This window comes from Nannobrachium achirus, assembly GCF_963921795.1.
Source record: "Nannobrachium achirus genome assembly, chromosome: 14".
Lineage (NCBI taxonomy): Eukaryota > Metazoa > Chordata > Actinopteri > Myctophiformes > Myctophidae > Nannobrachium > Nannobrachium achirus.
Window position 1 is genome coordinate 30,917,420 of NC_137821.1, and position 18,649 is coordinate 30,936,068.

At 41.4% G+C, this 18,649-nt stretch overlaps 1 protein-coding gene across 1 annotated transcript in view; it reads right to left on the bottom strand.

Annotated features, from left to right (window-relative positions):
* hdlbpb (high density lipoprotein binding protein b) overlaps window positions 1–18,649 on the bottom strand; it is a 41,118-nt gene that overhangs the window by 11,889 nt on the left and 10,580 nt on the right. Inside the window, exons 7-16 of the mRNA XM_080742002.1 lie at window positions 16,540–16,746; window positions 14,911–15,018; window positions 10,444–10,548; window positions 9,163–9,241; window positions 8,220–8,359; window positions 6,208–6,312; window positions 5,496–5,609; window positions 5,268–5,354; window positions 4,109–4,240; window positions 2,372–2,590 (exon numbers count right to left, since the gene is read on the bottom strand). Coding sequence (XP_080598128.1) covers window positions 2,372–2,590; window positions 4,109–4,240; window positions 5,268–5,354; window positions 5,496–5,609; window positions 6,208–6,312; window positions 8,220–8,359; window positions 9,163–9,241; window positions 10,444–10,548; window positions 14,911–15,018; window positions 16,540–16,746 — 1,296 coding nt within the window. The remainder of the gene's footprint in view (window positions 1–2,371; window positions 2,591–4,108; window positions 4,241–5,267; window positions 5,355–5,495; window positions 5,610–6,207; window positions 6,313–8,219; window positions 8,360–9,162; window positions 9,242–10,443; window positions 10,549–14,910; window positions 15,019–16,539; window positions 16,747–18,649) is intronic.

The window sequence follows — 18,649 nt, forward strand, 5'->3', positions numbered from 1 at the left end:
TGTGTGAACCGTGTCAAAAATCTATTATTATGGATATAAATAAGTAAACTTTGTGATTATCCAGCAAATACATGGACATTATATTTGAACACATATGGACAAACCCGCACCTTGACATGAACACAGAGATTACACACATTTATCGATAGACCAAGAGTAGCTATGGGGCTTTTAAAGCGTGACATCATTTTGTAGGCAGAGGAGAACTCTGCCCCCAGAGCATTTTCTGTCCCTCGCTATTTCAACAGATCCGAGACAAAAATAACGACTAAAGTATAATTCTAACACTTTCCTTTCAACAACAAAGAGAAGAAAAATGTGTAAATAGTAAAAATAGTAAAAAGATTCACGGAAACTGGGGGCAGAAATTCTCCTCTGCCTACAAAATGAATGATGTCATACTTAACAGCCCCATATGGAATGGAAAGGTAATTAGACCCCTCTTTTTCATTTTCCCTCTTAAAATTGCTAAATACAAGGCACAAATACTTACAGTAGTTTCCATACAATCGATTATTTGCATTGCAAAACGGTTCGATACCAATTATCTGCATTTTAAAACAATACGATGCGATTCAAAGCCAAAACTGTACGATATTTTGCTTTTGGGGTGTAATGATTAATTATCCATCTTCACCGTGTCCTTAGGGCTGTCACGATTATGACATTTTGCATGACATTGCGATTAACGATTTAATTGTGTTTTTGTTGTTGACAATTTCATTTCTGTTTGGCTTTTAGGCTTTGAAGTTGCACATGGTAGATTTGACACACAACTTAAATATACAAAGAAATTACTGACATATTTGACAACTTAATACTTAAAAAAGAGCATTGATAGTGGAAATAGCCGATATACAAGCTCACAACGCGTCGCGATGCGACGCGTTGTGAGCTTGTAGATCTGCTATTTCCACAATTTTTTATTTTATAAAAAATATATGAACATTTTTCAACATGGAAACGATTATGACGATTATGACAAATAATCGCGATTATGTCAAATAATCACGATTAGACGATTATGTAATAATTGTGACAGCCCTACGTGTCCTCTCGTTAGCGTCTGGGAAAGCTGCCTCTGTGTCTGCCTCCCGGGCCAGTGACTCACTGTCTCCTCATCACCAGTGTGACTTTCTCAACCTCACCTTCCCTGCACCCCTCTGTGACTAATGACCATTTTTCGAAACCTCTCCTTCGTCTTTCTCCTCTGCCCTCATTCGTTATCCCGTGCTCGCTCCCTTCCAGGGACGTGCAGAGAATGTTAGAGAGGCAGGGGATTGAAATTTCTAAAAGGGCCTTTTGGTGAAAATAGTGAAAATAGCTGACCTCCAAGCTCACAACGCTCAGCACTGCAACACGCTTTGAGCTTGGAGGTCAGCTATTTTCGGTACTTGATACTACACTAAACTAACCAAGTCAATAATGGAGATGTGGCGTACGGCATGGATTTCTATGCAGAGAGGGCAATTCTTTCAATATAAGATGCTGCATTCAAGTTCAGGAGAGTTTGGACAAGGCAATTCTGCCTTCAGGTATGCCATGGAAAGGGGGCAATTGCATTTCTTTCATCATAGTAAAAACTGCATGCATGGTCTGGAGAGGGCACTTTTTACAGACGAGTAAAAGAGCTGGGGCTCATGTTCCCTTTGATGTCTATGGCTGCGTCTCAGGTCTTGGCTACAGTTCTCAGAATATGGACACTAGGGTTCAAGTTGTTAATATAAAAAGGATTGGAAGATTTGGAGGACCTCCTGTAGTAACTCTGAGTACCCCCTAGGGGTCCCGGACCCCCTGTTGAAGACCCCTGCTCTATGCCTATCACCTGTGATGTTGTCTCTCAGGTGATAGGCCGGATTCTACTTCCTGTAGGAGCTAGGATTTAGGAAATTGGACAGAACAGAATAAGGACCTGAGACTAGGGCTGTCACGATATGACATTTTACACGACGATTAATTGTCACTCAAATAATTGGCGATTAACGATTTAATTGTGTATTTGTCGTTGATAATTACATTTCTGTTTGGCTTTTAGGCTTTGAAGTTGCACATGGTAGATATGACACATAACCTAAATATACAAATACATTACTGACATATTTGACAACTTACTACTTAAAAAATAACATTGATAGTGGAAATAGCCGATCTACAAGCTACAAGCTACAAGTTGTGAGCTTGTAGATCTGCTATTTCCACTATTTCTGACATTTTTCAACATTCACGATTATGACGATTATGACAAAATAATTGCGATAATGTCAAATAATCACGATTAGACGAGTATGTAATAATTGTGACAGCCCTACCTGAGACGCAGCCAAGTGTGCACGTGCCTGCTCCCTCCCTCCCTCCCTCCCTCCCTCCCTACCTTCTCCTCGGCCAGCTGCAGCAGCTGCCTCTTGGCTCGCTCCACCTCCCCGGCGGGCCCCCGGATGGTGACCCTGTCGGAGCCCGAGCCCTCGGCGGGGAAGTGGATGTGGACGCCCCCGCAGTCCTCCATCACCGAGCGCACCAGGCAGCCCTTGGAGCCGATCAGGGAGTTGTGCAGCTTGGCGGGGATGGCGACCTCCGTCTCTTTGATGTTCGCCTGGATGATGGACGGTCGGCGTTATTTCTTTCTTTATACTGTGCATTTAAATGTTGTGACATTACAGCTCTAAAGTATTAAACTCATAAATATCAGGACAAAACTACTATTAACTGTATTGTATTGTATTAGACCAGGGGTTTTCAAAGTGGGTGACGGGGCACCCTGGGGTGCCGCGACGGCAGTCCAGGGGTGCCGCGAGATAATTTGATACACTTGAAAGAATATTCTTTTATTTAGTATAATTTTAAACTTGAAGTACAAAGTTATTTTCAGTCAGTTCTAACCAAAATGGCTATTATCTCAACGTTTTCCTCGCAACATAATCACTAAGATATCGCCACTGTCGGGCAGAAACATCGTATCTCCAAGTTTCAACTGTGTACGTCTTTTGCCCTGCTTCATCATACAAGACCGTCGCACAAAACTTGTGAAAACGGCCGATCTACAAGCACACAACGCCTCGCGATGCGAGGCGTTGTGTGCTTGTAGATCTGCTGTTTTCCCTAGTTTAGTACGTTTTATAGATGAAACGAATGGTTTTGGACATACAAGGTTTCCACCCGACAACGACGATATGCTAATAAATATAAGGTGCTGGGAGTGAAGATTATAATGTAGGGGTACCTCGGATTAAAAAAATATTTATGGGGTGCCCTGAGACAAATAAGTTTGGGAACCCCTGTATTAGACAATAGGCTGGGCACATACAGCCTCTGACAATTATACCTTCCTTTAAAACATGTGTTTGTTCTTGATTTAAAGAGTTTTGGAGGGGTTGATCACAGAAATGGGAAGAAATATGAAGACAGTGTCTGTGAATGAGTACTGTGACAAATTAGTTTTAACCACGTGAACCCTAGCATCCCCCTATGCTGGGCAAAATAGGCACAAAGAAAACAGTCTACCAATCTGAGAAAATTGGCAATTCACGCACAACGAAGGATATAGGGTTTGAGTGGTTATGAAGTCAACCAAACTGATTTAATAGGAGACATCAAGGCGTGTGACGTTCTCTCACCAGCAGGGGTGTCACACCAAATTCTGGGCCCTGGGTACAAGGATACACTCACATTTTGTGCTTTAACTATTGAAAAATAGCAGATATACAAGCTCACAGCGCCAGGTCTTTGAATATTTCAAATCCTTCTAAGGTTCTTTTTTGAAAAACCTATATTTCTATGTCAGTGGTGCTCAAACTTTTTCATGTGAAGGACCCCCAAAATGATATGTTGGCCACAGACCCCCTATGGGGCCACAGACACCCATCTCAAAATATCTAGTTCCAGGTACCCCCCCAGAAGCAAAATTTGAGTTACAAATGTTCGCTTAAAAAATACATATATTCAAAGATTTGCACACATTTTCGCGACTTTTCTAAAATAGCAGATCTACAAGCTCACGCTGTGAGCTTGTAGATCTGCTATTTTTCAACAGTATAAAATAATCAAGGCCCTTCCATCTTGGGCCCTGGTAACTCAGTCCCACTTTTCCCCCCCTTGTGACGCCCCTGCTCACCAGCTCTCTCTGGATGGCCAGGATTCGTTCTCTAGCAGCCTCACAGTTGCACTTCTTGCCCGTGATGACGATCATCTCTGAGTTACTGTTCTCTGTCGGCAGGTCAATCTTAGTGTTTGTCTCCTCTCGGATCTGCCGGTCACATACAGTACAATAACCCCATAAATGGTAAATGGTGCATTTATATAGCGCTTTTTATCCAAAGCGCTTTACAGAGATTGTGCATTACATTCACCCATTCACGCACACATTCATACACCGGTGGCTGAGGAAACCATGCAAGGCACCAACCTGCTCACCGGGAGCAATGTGGGGTTCAGAGTCTTGCCCAAGGACCCTTCGACATTAACTCAGGGGGAGCCCGGATTCGAACTGGGAACCCTTCGGGAACCCTTCGTGCTCTAATAACGGTTTCTCTACCCCTGAGCTATGCCGCCCCACATATTGTTATCTGGTGCGTATAATGTATTGTCTATTGTCAAGTGCAACACTATGTGCTTCACAGAAAATAATAATCAAATGAAAATAATAATATAATATAATAATAACCATAATAAATTAATAATAAATACAAGTAATTCAAAGAAAATAACAGCAAGTAAAAGCAATGCCAAAAAGGAGTGTCTTGAGATTTCTTTAAAAAAAAATGTCAAAGGATTCAAAAACCTGTCATAGATCCTCCGTCAGTCTGTTCCAAAGGCTAACCAAAGACCATGACAGCTAATAAAAGATTCTTCTCCATGACTTTTTGTTCTAGCCTTTTGGAACATTTAAGAGACCTGTGACAGAGGATCTAAGGGGATTTGCTAGGCACATCCAGTACCTAAAAAGCACTGCCGTTTAAAACCCAATGAAAGGATCTTATAATCGACTATAACTAACAGGCAACGATTGCAGGGGATTTAAAATGGGTGTAGTGTGTGCTCTCTGTCTGCTCTTTTGTGTGCATGCATACTGCATTCTGTACCAATGCATTACACTAATCAAGCCTGGATTGTTTTGTGACATTTCTGATAGTGGGTGTCTAAATTAACCTGAATTGAATGAATAGATGTTTTCTGACATCCATGCGTTTGTGTCAGAAATATATTTCAATAAGTCTAAACTCATCTGGGGATACAGAGATATAAATAGATAACGTTTGAAAAATGAGTTTCACCTTTTTGATGTTGGCGCCACCTTTGCCAATGATGTTTTTGTGGAACTGCTTGAAGATAGGAACTGAAAGCGAGAAGCTGTTCTCTATCTACAAAACAAGGGAGAGGAACGTTATGGATAGAAGGGTGTGTGTGTGTGCACGCGCGCGCGCGTGTGTGCGTGTGCGTGTGCGTGCGTGCGTGCGTGCGTGCGTGCGTGCGTGTGCGTGAGAGATAAAGGTGGGACATACCAACTCTGCGATGATTTTCTGGAGGAACTTGGCACATTTCTCCACCTCGTTCTTTGGTCCTCTCAGCTGGACAATCTCACTCTTCTGAGCTGGGTCAGGAAAGTTGATGATGACCTGGAGTGAAAACAAGACACTGTAATAATAATACGCACACATTACAGTGGTCGTCAAGAACCCATAAAAAATATATCTGTATTTGGCCACAGACTCCCATCTGAAAAGATTGTGTGTATTGTGTTTGTGTTGTTAAAAGTGTTCAAAATTATTCAAAAATGTACTGAATTTTTCAAGATTGAAAAGTATATATATATCCGATCTACAAGCTCACAATAGCTGAATTATAAAATAGGAAGAACCCACAAATATATCTGTATCAGGCCACAGACCCCCATCTGAAAAGAGTGTGTGTATTGTGTTTGTGTTGTTAAAATTGTTCAACATTATTCAAAAATGTATAGATTTTTTCAAGATTAAAAAATATATATAAATCCGATCTACAAGCTCACAATAGCTGAATTATAAAATAGGGTTAAAGTGGTTCAACTGATTTTGATGCTATAACAGATCTTGCTGGGGACCCCCTGGAACCCCTTCATGGACCGCTGACCTCCCTTTGAGAACAACTGCATTATATTATACCATTTCATCACTGAGTATAATGCAAGTTTAACATCTTAAGCGGAAACTAAAGGCCAGGGGAGAATATATTCACCTCAGGAAATTTGTCTCGAACTTCCTTGATCTTCTCTCCCTTCTGCCCGATGATTGTCCGATGGTACTTCTGCTCCACAATCAGGTCTTTGGTGCGCTCGTTTTCCTGGCAAAGACGAAAAAAACCAAAGAATGTTTCGTTTAAAACTGGATCCACAGTTTAAACATAGGCAATTTTGAGAACATGAATATTCCCACTTGTTGCCATCCATAAGTTAGACACGGTCACAGAATATTTTTGTTTGATTGGATGGCAGGTATCCATAAAAATCGTGTATCAGGACACCAAAAACTGGAGTCTGTGCCAACAGCTGAATTGCCGTCAGAAACCAATCCTAGTTATAAATCAACTGCATGTAACCCAAGCAATTATTAACAAACCAAGACAACACATTCTTTTCTTTAGTAACTAGCCATGGTATAAGTGATATTGCACTCCAAGGTGTACTGATGTTAGAAGATAATGGATGAGATAAGTGGAGCTATTTTTTCTTCTAAATTTAGAGTAGCCAATTATTTTTACCATTCAACAACCCCCCACTGACAGGCACCCTCCCAGCCTGTAGGAATCGCTAGAGACAAATTGCTCCGTTGTAAGAATAGGAATTTGGCAAAAGATGTAAGAGGGAAATGGCTTGACCCTCAAATGTATTAATGTTAAGGGTTAACTAACACTGATCCAAAGATAGCAAAGTAACGGGTTGTGTGATATTTTTATTAAAGGCCATTGATAAAGTATAATACAAAATAAATAAGGGTCCGAAAATATTTTAATCTTGGGCTAGGCCTGTCACTATTATTACATACTCGCCTAATCGCAATTATTTGAGATAGTCGCAATTATTTTGTATAATCGTACCATAATCATCATAATCATAATTTTCTAAAGAATTGCAGAAATACCACTTCTTAAACTTACAAGCTATTTCTGCAATTTTTACTTTTTTTTTTAAGTACAAAATTATTAAATGTAATGTCTTTGCATATTTAAGTTATTTGTCATAATCTGCCCTGTGCAATTTGTAATTATGAAGCCTAAAAACCAAACTAAATTAAATCTGTATTCATATGTTCCAATGTTCAATGTTCAATTTGTAATCGTCAATCGCATTGTCAATTATTTGTTTGACAATTAATCGTCAACTTGAATTTGTAATCGTGGTGTTGGGAGGTGTTGGGATATAATGTCAGGATTGAAGCCTGGACTTCTAATAATGTGTCTGTGTGAACTACTTTGAACTGTACTAAGCTGTCTGGCATTTATAGAACTACTGTACAGTGACTGGAAAGGAGAAAATACCCGATCTGCAAGCAGAGCGGCGGCTAGAGGCTATATGGCTATTTGTGGGTCCTTGGTATGGAAATATTTGGGAACTCCTGCACTATAGGGCAGAACGTTAGTGCACTGCAAGCTTGTAGTTCTGCTATTTTTGAAACATCGTGAAGATTATTGCAAATCTTTGTATATGATCTTTTTTAAAGCGAACATTTGTAACTCAAATCTTTCTTTCTCAGGGTCCCTGGAACAAAATATTTTGAGATGGGGTCCGCCGTCAAATACATACAATTATTCTAGTGTTCCTTGACATTAAAAGGTTTGAGCACCACTGATATAGAAACTAAGACTGGGACTTTAACAGATTAATTGCGATTGATTAATTACAGAAAATTAACGTGATTAAAAGAATTCATGCATTTTAATCGCACTTAGTTTTTGCACCACAGAAAATTCAGTTTCGGGCATACCGATCATAGCGATGCACCAACCAAGAAGAGACAACAAACGCAAAGGGAGAAGTAGCCGATCAGAGCGATTTGCTTGGCCCAGTGGATGCGAAATTTAGATTTAAAAAACTCACTCGTACAATAAAATGTGTTTTACTTGAAAAGAAATGCTTCTCAGGTCAAATATCGATGTGCGATTAATTAATCCCAGAGCCTGTAATTAATTGGATTAAAAAAATTTTTTTAGGTATGTGTCAGGATTAAATGATCTCCTCCCACGGTCCTCACCATCCTCTGGACCATCTCGATGAGCTCTCTGCGAGCCTGCTGGACTCCTTTGGGGTCGCCCTCGATCCGGACCAGGCCACTGTGCTCACAGTCCTGGGGGATCCGCACAGACACCTTGTACTGCTCCTTGATCCGGTTGACTGGAGCCAAGGACCAGAGAGGAGAGATAACAAGTTAAGAAGGAGAAAGGTGAGGAAATGAACGGCTTTTTTAGGCCTAGAATTATTTAATGCTTTAAACTATTGAAAAATAGCAGATATACAAGCTCACAGCGCGGCACCGAGTGCCGCGCTGCGAGCTTATAGATCTGCTATTTTTTGAAAAATCGTGAACATTATTTTGTGCAAGTCTTTGAATATTTTTGACCTGATTCTATAAATGTCTTCTAAATCCCTCTTCTGAATCAGTGGTTCTCAAACATTTTCATGTCAAGGACCCCCAAAATTACATGTATTTGGCCACGGACCCCCCATCTCAAAATACGTTGTTCCAGGGACCACCCAGATGCAATGGAAACAATGGCTTTATGTGGTTAAGGCGGATTCCGTTGAATACAATTTCGTCATACTGTATGCTGCCATCTCTGACTGTATTTTGCCCCGGGATGTTTTTTTTGTTTCTTTTTTTTTATTAAGTTATTAATCCTTCTTGCACACTTGGGGGGGGGGGGGGGGGGGGTCTTTCTTTGGATTTCGTCACACTGAGACAAGTGTGGCAGCCAACCGCTTGTTGAACCTCCTGAAAATCACTCATTCACAGAGCACACATTCATAGTTTAATCTTTTTAAAGTATTTCCAGACAAATCTGGTGTTGAGTTGGGCTTACAACAGATGAAGCTGCGACTGTGGTTTATTTAAGAGCAAAGCAAACTCTGTGTGTGCGTGTGTGCATGTGTGTGCGCGTGTGTGTGTGTGTGTGTGTGTGTGTGTACCATCTACTCACTGTTGGCTCCGTTCTTCCCTATGAGGTGTCTATGGAAGCGCTGTTCGATCATGACTTCAGTGTAGTCCATTCTCACCAGCTGGCCGGAGCAAAAGAAGACTTTACAGGCTCATAAAAGCACACATTGGCCACACATCTACCGCAGCAGTAATGGCATCAGGGTTCACAAATTCTTTGACCGATGACGTCAGAAACCATCTCTGCTGATTATCCAGAGGGTGGCGTTAGTGGCTTAGACTCCCTCTGCAACCACATGCACGTAGCTATCAAGTGCATCTACCACTACAGACTTCTCTCCTGTGTCTCCCCTACTAAGTGTATAAAGAAAATCACTTTTCTCATGCAAGACACAGGTGTAAAAGCAGCCTACAATAAAGCAGTGGTTCCAAAAGAATCATATCATAACCCTGACAGGCACTAAGAGTTGAGGAATTATATTTTGTATAACATGGTTGGTTGGTTCTATTGTGAAAATAGCTGATCTACATGCTCACAAAGCCTCGCATCGCGAGGCGTTGTGAGCATGCAGATCGTCTATTTTCACAATTCATTTTCACAGTTTCTGCCTGTCCAATTCGTCATTTTAGAGGTATTAAAAAGTCCTTAAATTGGCACTTTAGAAAAGTGCAGATACCCTCTATACACTTAAACTTTATGTTGGTTTTGTTTACAGTCGAGTGAGAAAATAATGTTGCACATTAACTCATTCTGTGCCAAATGCCCAAAATGGCTCCAAGGTAGCTGTGCCCTGATTTTGTATGTTTTTCTTTGCTATGCAATGAAAAAAAAAATTTTTTTATATATATTTTTGTCCCCCACATAAACAGACACAGTTGTTGTGATTCAGTGGCAAAAATAATTTTGTCAATCAGACAAATGGTTCCAGAGATAGAGCTGTTTGAATGAAAAAAAGTGTCCATCCACTAGAATGGACACACATTTTCTCAATCAGCTAAACGAGGGAGCCAACACACAAACAGAGAAAACCATCTCTCTGATCTCAGGTCATTTTGACATCTTTAAAAAAAAAAAAAATGTTTTTTTTTCTATACAAAAAACACAAAAGACGTCAAAGACGTCATTGGCACAGAACATTTTTGAAAACAAAACGTCAAAGAGACGTCATTGGCACAAAATGAGTTAAGTTAATCATTGGCGGGACCTGGGGGTCCCGACCCACAGGTTGAGGACCACTGCAACAAAGTACAGTACATGCAGAACCAGGTCTCTCAACTGGATCGGAACGCATGCCGTTGGTGACAGTGTGGTTAGTGTACTGACCAGGTCTTTGATGATGTCCTGTATTTGAGCCTGAGCCTGTTCCACTTCCTCCGTGGGACCCTCCAGACTGATGCGCTCTTCGCCGTCTGTGAACTCTATGTGAACCTAAACACACCCACACACACATACACGTCAAGAAGAGTCAAACGGGGGAGCTCAGGCAGCGATGAAGTGCCTGCTCACCACTGTGACCGCCCAGGGGTTCAGATCTACAGAGAGCGTCTATACGAACACAATTGACCTATTTTCTGGGGAGGGTTGATATTGCACGTACACCTTCGGGCTTGGGCAAATCATTTTCAACTACAAATAGACGAGGGGCGTATGGCATAATATGTTAATTCATTTCAATTCAAACTTTATTCCAGACACACAGGGGGCCCATATATTACTCAATGCAAAGAAAATAACGTGCTCAAACAAGTCATGAAACCCTCTATGCTCTCCCCTGTGTCCTAGGTGTAAACGTGGAGACAGTACGTTTTGGACCTGTCCACAAATCAGACCCCCATCTGAGTATGCACTGATTGGAATTAAAATACCCTTAGATCCACCTTACTATGTTCTAGAGGGCAGACATAAATGTCAAATTAACAAAAGGAAATCAACATCTATTAAGAGCTTTGCCCTATGCATTCATCCTCTGAATGAAGTCAGACCAAGTCACGTTCTAGTCCTTTCCAACTCCATTCATCCTCTCACACCTCATTGCCTTTCTCCTTTACGTCTCATTAAGACCATCACCCGCAACTTCTCCTTCATCCATCCTCCCCACCTTTACACGTGTGGTGGTGTCCCATATGTTTGAGATGAATGCTTCATATACGCATGACACCATTTGATCATTCAGCTTCCACTGAGTTGTCCTTGTAGCAGGAATATAATTGATGTTAAATCTCAATGCCTCTAGCTTAATTCAGACTTTGTAGCACGACACTCTTGACGAGTGTTGTTGGACAACTATGATATATTTTCAACTGAAAAAGTACATTTCATTTTTGTCTAACAAAAGGGTTGTGAGGTAAAAGTATACATTTGCATTTAGACTACCTTGTTCAGTCATATTACAAACTAATTTCCCTTTATTCTCTCTCTCTCTCTCTCTCTCTCTCTCACTCTCACTGTCACTGTCAGTGTTTTGGCTTTAGTATTGGGGTGTAATGTAGGTACACCGCTTGCTTACGTATTTGATTGTGCTTTGTGCAGAACACTGTGAGGAGGACACTGTGTCTTTTTGTTCTTCATAGTCCAGGGTGTTGTACCTATGGTATATAATGTATAGGTGTATCCTATATTAGAATTGGCACGTACACTTGACTGCTTGACTGCTTTACCTTTTTTCTTTTCTTTGTGATTGGTTCTCATAATATTCGAACAAGTCTTGGTTTAATGTATGCCCTGAATCTCAAATAAACAAAACTGTAAAAAAAAAAAAAAAGAATTGGCACGTAGTCACGATGGTAAATGTTGACTACGTCATTTCTCCATTTACCATACCATCATGGTAAATGGTGAATGGTGCATGTATCTGGTTTACAGAGATTGTGCATTACATCCACCCATTCACACACACATTCATACACCGATGGCGGAGGAAACCATGCAAGGCACCAACCTGCTCACCGGGAGCAATTAGGCGTCTTGTTCAAGGACACTTTGACATCAACTCTGGGGGAGCCCGGGATCGAACTTTCGGTTGCCAAGCGGCCACTCTACCCCTGAGCCACTGCCGCCCACTATGACTGACACAATGACTCAGAAATAACCATATAAGGAGTTCCCAATGCAGCTACACCCAAATATGGAGTGTGTTGTCTAATCTCAATGTGACGTCATGGCAGCAAGCACAAACAAATAAGTCAGCTCCATATATGGGCATATACTGTACTGATGACATCAGGGATCTCCATATGTGGACATGAAAGGGACATGGACTGACAGATACAGAGATCTCCATATATGGACATGAAAGTGACAGGGACTGACATATATAGAGATCTCCATACAGTATAAGGGGCAAAAAAGGGACAAGGACTGACACTTTACAGACATCTCCATATATGGTCATATCAGTCGGATCGGCAGTGCGACTAGTGGATACTATTGTTCATTATTGATGGTGCTTTTCATGTTGGCATTCTGCCCCTTTGTATTGCTACCCTAGCTGTACCGTACAGTACTTTGTATTGCTACCCTTGCTGTACCGTACAGTACTTTTCTTACTTTGTGTCTCTAAATGCTGTGCTGCCTCTGGTGACTGAAAATACAGTACAGTATATCTCTCTAACATTAAGTACACAGAAACCTTAAAGGGGAAGACCACCCATTTTCAATATTGAACTGTGTCATTAATAGGCCTGTCACGATTTACGAAAAAATCGATTTAAATCGATTTTATTGGGGGACGGTGAAAATCGATTTTTTAAAAAACGAATCGCGATTCGACCACCAGAGGTCGCCCTCGACTTAATCTCCATTCTGTCTTCAACGTGTCAGGCAGACACAGGCAGCGGCAGCTACAGTAGGAAGGCTCACCCACTCACAGCTGCCAGCGTGCCTCCATTGGGCTGCAGAGAAGAGCTCCGCGATTTCGATTGACAAAGAGAGCTAACTGCTCTCTTTGAGTGCTGTGTCATTACTTTGCTGCTACAGAGCATAGCACTAATCAGTGCTAAGGGCTAACAACAACAATGCTACGTACAGATGCATGTTTCTGCCACTGGTTACAATGTGGAAACAACGTTTCTAGTGAAAACAAGAATTGACACAGTCAATATATAAGAAGGGTGGAATGGTAAACAAGAATTGACACATTCAATATATAAGTTGGTGGAATGGTGTGTTAGAAAGTCAGGGACTTTGAACAGTCTATCCACAATGAGACACTAGGTCTTGACTTTGATGAATTATTGATTTTGAAAAGAGGGTAAGAGTTGTTATTATGCCTTAGTTTGTGCCTGGCTTACAATACAGTTGGCTTGATATGTACCACAAAAAAAATGCATTCTTTGATACAGTATTGAAAAAAGTGTAAGAGTGTTGTTTAAAAAAAGAACAGGATTTGACATTTAAGAATTGATAAGTTTACACTATCTGTCATTTGCTATTTGCTACTGTATAGAGGATAAGAGAACATCTAAAACATACAGGATTCCTTGTGAACTGAAATGTTATTGTTGTTTTTTGTCATTTGATAGTTCTACTGTATTGAAAAGAGCATAAGAGAAAACAGTATTGTTAAAAGCAAAACAAATACTGGAATTGTAAGAATTGTGGATTTTTTTTGGGTAATTTCTCTGGAAAATAAATTTGTTGAAAAAATCGTGAAAAAATCGTGACATCGTGAATCGTCAACCTTGAATCGTGATTCGAATCGAATCGTGGGTTTAGTAAATCGTGACAGGCCTAGTCATTAATATACCTTAGAGGAGTTGTGTGGAAATAGAAAGAAAGTTCCCCCCCTTCTGTGTTGCCTAGAACTGGAGGATTGATTTGGGGGTTTGTATTGTAAAGTACAATGTGTGATGTCATCAAGTTGTACTTTACAATACAAACCCCAAAATCAATCCTCCAGTTCTAGGCAACACAGAAGGGGGAGAACTTTTTTTCTATTTCCACACAACTCCTCTAAGGTATATTAATGACACAATATTGAAAATGGGTGGTCTTCCCCTTTAACCCACCAGTAAGACTCCCTAATCGGGAGATAAGCGACCGTCAGGTCGCAGCATGATTTTAGGGCAAAATGTGTAGGAGCGGTGTCCTGATAATGGCGCTATATGGGACAGATCCATGTTGATGACATGAATGTAGACATACTGTTTACCGAAATCTGTAGGAGCAGTGTCCAAAAATGTGTTTGAAAAAATCTTCCTGATGGTGGCGCTATATGGGACAGATCCATGTTCAAGACATGAGTGTAGTCCAAGTGTGTACCGATTTGTGTGATTTTAGGGCAACATTTGTAGGAGCAGTGTCCAAAAATGTGTTTTGCAAGAATCGGCCTCATGGTGGCGCTAAAAGAGGGCCATGTGAGTATTGAGGGGTGGAGGTATTGGTTTGGCAGGCAAGGAGTGTGTGTGCAAATCTTGGCATGGATCGGGGCAAAGGTGGCGGAGATATGAGAAGGGCAAAAGTGACGTGTGACTGACAGACTGGTCGCAATTAAGACAGGGAATGCATCTGTCTCACGTAACCACTTTAACCATCATTTTTTATACTTTGGATATACAAGCTTGAAAATGTGTGCAAATCAATAAATTATTTTGAAGCGAACATTTTTAACTCAAATCTTTGCTTGTGGGAGGGGGTCCCTGGAACTAAATATTTTGAGATGTCAAATACATATAATTCTAGGGGTCCTTGACATTAAAACCTTTGAGCACCACAGATAAAGAAACGTACGTTTTTAAGAAAACCATTAGGATTTAGAAGAACTTTTTAGGTATTTTTCTCTCTCTCTCTCACCCGTGGTAGCTGCTGTGTGATGCGTCCGATGTTCTGTCCCTTCTTGCCAATGATGAAGCGATGCAGCCAGGCTGGAGCTGTCACCTCCACCACCATCACACTCTTGGCCTGCACAGGGAGGAAGAGGTTAAGACCATTTTTATTAGGGTTAGAGAGTAATCAATAATGTCATCAAAAAGAATATCGTCACTGTCGGGCAGACGCCTTGTGTCTCCAAGTTTCAAATTTGTACATTTTTCGTAAAGTAAAGCCCTGCTTCATCATACAAGACTGTCACACAAAACTAGTGAAAAAAACTAGTTTAAATACTATTTTAAATTATAAATAGTATAAAACGAACAGTTTTGGACATATAAGGTTTCCAGACAACATCTATACTCCCCCCCCCCCCCCCCCCCCCCCCACACCACACATCCCTTTAATGACACCACGTTATTAAGTTGTGCCCTACTCAAAGCTAGACAGAGAATTCTGAGCAAACAACACACAACATGACATCAAGAGACCTAAAACACCAAAGTCAGGGTGCCAATTCCATAATCTAAGACGGTGGAAAAAGCCGGCTAGCCAACTTTATATTCTTTGAGAGTTCCCATTATGCTCATTTAGCAGTGATTTAATCAACCCAGACAAACGTTCAGCAAGCTATTCATAATTTAATCTATTCATAAGATATTCACAATCAAATGTCCCTGGTGTCAGGCCCAGCAGATAGATACGCTGCCTGCAGCACGATAGACATAATGAAGCACCTTGCCCTACCCAACCTAATGAACCAGCTCCAACTGAGGAGAGAGGTGAACAGCATTGTGTTGGATGACAGTCAGTTACTATAAAGTAATAAAGAATAAAGAATAAATGCTATCCTCCACCATATAAAACATAAATACTTTGTCAAATGACCTGCTCATCCGACAAAGTATAAATTAGGCTCCAGTCAGATAACCTTTATTGAATTGTAGTTCTACTACTGGGTATATACTGTATATACTACTGGGTAAGGTTTCCTGTGCCATCTCTTAAAAGCACACAATGCTCTCTTTACTGTGTTTGATCTCCACCGGTACCCAGAATGCTGCATGCATATACTGTCACTGCTCAGTAATTATTATTATTATAATTTTTATTTCCACATTTCTACAACTCGCTGACAGTATGGCTTAAACATATACAGCGAAGTACAAGACTTCAAGAGAGTAGCAAACATAGTTATGCATGTCTAGCTCTGTAAGGGTGGATTATTAGTTTCTGGAATGGTGGTTCAGCAACTGTGCCAGGGGCCCGATGTGACATCTTTTCATTAGTGTAATTTCCCACCAGGAGCGATATGCTGCTACAGCATTCTGAGAAAGCGGTGAGGTTCAACGCACTGTACATGGGGACGACGGAGGAGTGACCACCGCAAAAAGCGCCACGGCAAAGTTGATATGTCTCAACTTTGCCGCTGCCATGAAGGTCTATGCCACCTCCATGGGTGTTTCAGACAAAGCTTTTAGAAGAAAAACGCTGTAGTATAAGTTGCGGCTAATGTTAGTGTGAATTCAGAATGATCCCTTCTCATCTACCAACACGCTCCTTCAACCACACACACACAAACACACACACACAGTATCCTCTGGTTCTTCTCACCTTGGCGTAGACCTGCGTGAGCGCGGGTCCCAGCTTGTCGGGCTCCCCCCTCAGGATGATGGTCTCCGAGCCAGAGTCCAGGGGGGGCATCTCCACTGACACCCCCGTGGCCTCTAGGATCTCCTGCAGGGTGTTGCCCTTGGGGCCCACGATGTACTTGTGCTGCGACTTCTTCACTTCCACAGAAATGGTGGTGGTCTTCCTCTTCTGCCATGGGACAATAAGAGAGTAGGGCTGTCACGATTATGACATTTTACATGACGATTCATTGTCACTCAAATAATTGCGATTAACGATTTAATTGTGTTTTTGTTGTTGACAATTACATTTTTCTTTTTGGCTTTTAGGCTTTGAAGTTGCACATGGTAGATATGACACATACCGGTAACCCAAATATACAAAGAAATTACTGACATATTTGACAACTTTACACTTTAAAAAGAACATTGATAGTGAAATATTTCCACTATTTTTAAATGTTTGAACATATATAAACATTTTTTAACATGTAGACGATTATGATGATTATCACAAAATAATTGTGATTATGTCAAATAATTGCGATTATGTCAAATAATTGCGATTAGACGATCATGTAATAATTGTGACAGCCCTATAAGAGAGAAGAAGCACGGGGGAGTAGAGCAAACAAAGTGGATAAGGAGAGGAGGCAGAGACCAATGCAAAGCACAAGTTAAGTTAAACACATGAACCCTTGTGTTCTGGGGTGAACATACACGTTGTGAAATTTAAGATGGGCTATTTTCCGTGAAGAGATTCTGAGTAGAGGGATAAAAAGGAGGGGGCCTAGTAGACCACTGGGGGACTACGGAAGAAGAAGTGTATACTGTATGACAGGGCCCTTCAATGTTTTTCAGCCTAAGAAAGGAGTTACTTTCAACTTAGTTGAGAGAGAGAGATGAAGCATGGACCCCCACCCTACATATAAAATTGTGTTGCTGATAAAACTTTTTAATAGATTTGTTTGATAGCTCTGTCATTAGTGTTGGGTTCGTGTTAATGTATATTATCAGACGTTTACCCCCTGTTGAAGACCACTGATATAGGGTTCAAGTGGTTTAGAAGAAGAAGGGGAAAAGGAGATGTCGGGAAGGAGGCGCACGGCAAGGGACAGAGAGGAGAACAAGCGGTGACAGGAGAGAAATAGACCAAGGAGAGATAGGAAGGAGATATGAGGGTGGCGAAGGAGAAATAAAAGATTGAGCGGGACAGAGAGACGACAGGAAACAGAGGGCGGCGGCGAAGATTGATTGACTGACAGCCAGAAGTCGAGAGATGGCGGGAGACAGAAGGAGAGAGAAATCGAGAAATTGGTCTCTTGCCTCCCATACGCACGCACCAAATATCATTAGCATTCTCATCCTGTTGTTCTGTAGCCAAATCCAATTTACTCTCCAGATTATCTCCTGCTCGTCTATCAACAGCACCCATCTGGTACACACATCCTGAGTGTCCCTTCCAGTCCTTTTACTGTTTCGTTTTACCCACGCTGACAGACTGGAGGAGGGTACAGGCTACAGTCCAACAGCTTCAGAGAGGTGTTTAGACAGTTAGCAGCATCCTGGAACGTGCAAACAAGCTGTTTCTCCAACAGGTTTGACCATGGAACCACCATTATTGGTCTAGGTAGGGCAGCCTGAATCCCCACTCAACAGCAGTGCACCCGTGCACCATTCACATCTCCATATGCGAAGGCGCACATAGCCCTGGTGGAGAGCTTTGGATGGTGAGAGAACAACCACCTCCAGCTCAACATCGGAAAGACCAAGAAGATGGTGATGAATTACCAGTGGTGCCAGAAGTGGACCCCATCTCCCATCAGTATCTACAGGGAGGAAGTTCCTGGGAGTGCACATGAAGAATAAACTGCACTTGGCTCAACAATGCTGGAGGATTAGGAGGAAGTTGGATGCTATCCAGGAGAAGCCTTCCCATCCCATCTACGATGAGCTAGTGAAGATGAGGAGCACGTCCTAATCCCACCTCTGCACACCGCAAAGCGAATAGGAGTCTTTTTTTATCAGTTGCCATCAGGCTCCACAATCAAGCTTGACTCCCATAGAAAAACGTTAAAGGTGATACACCATGA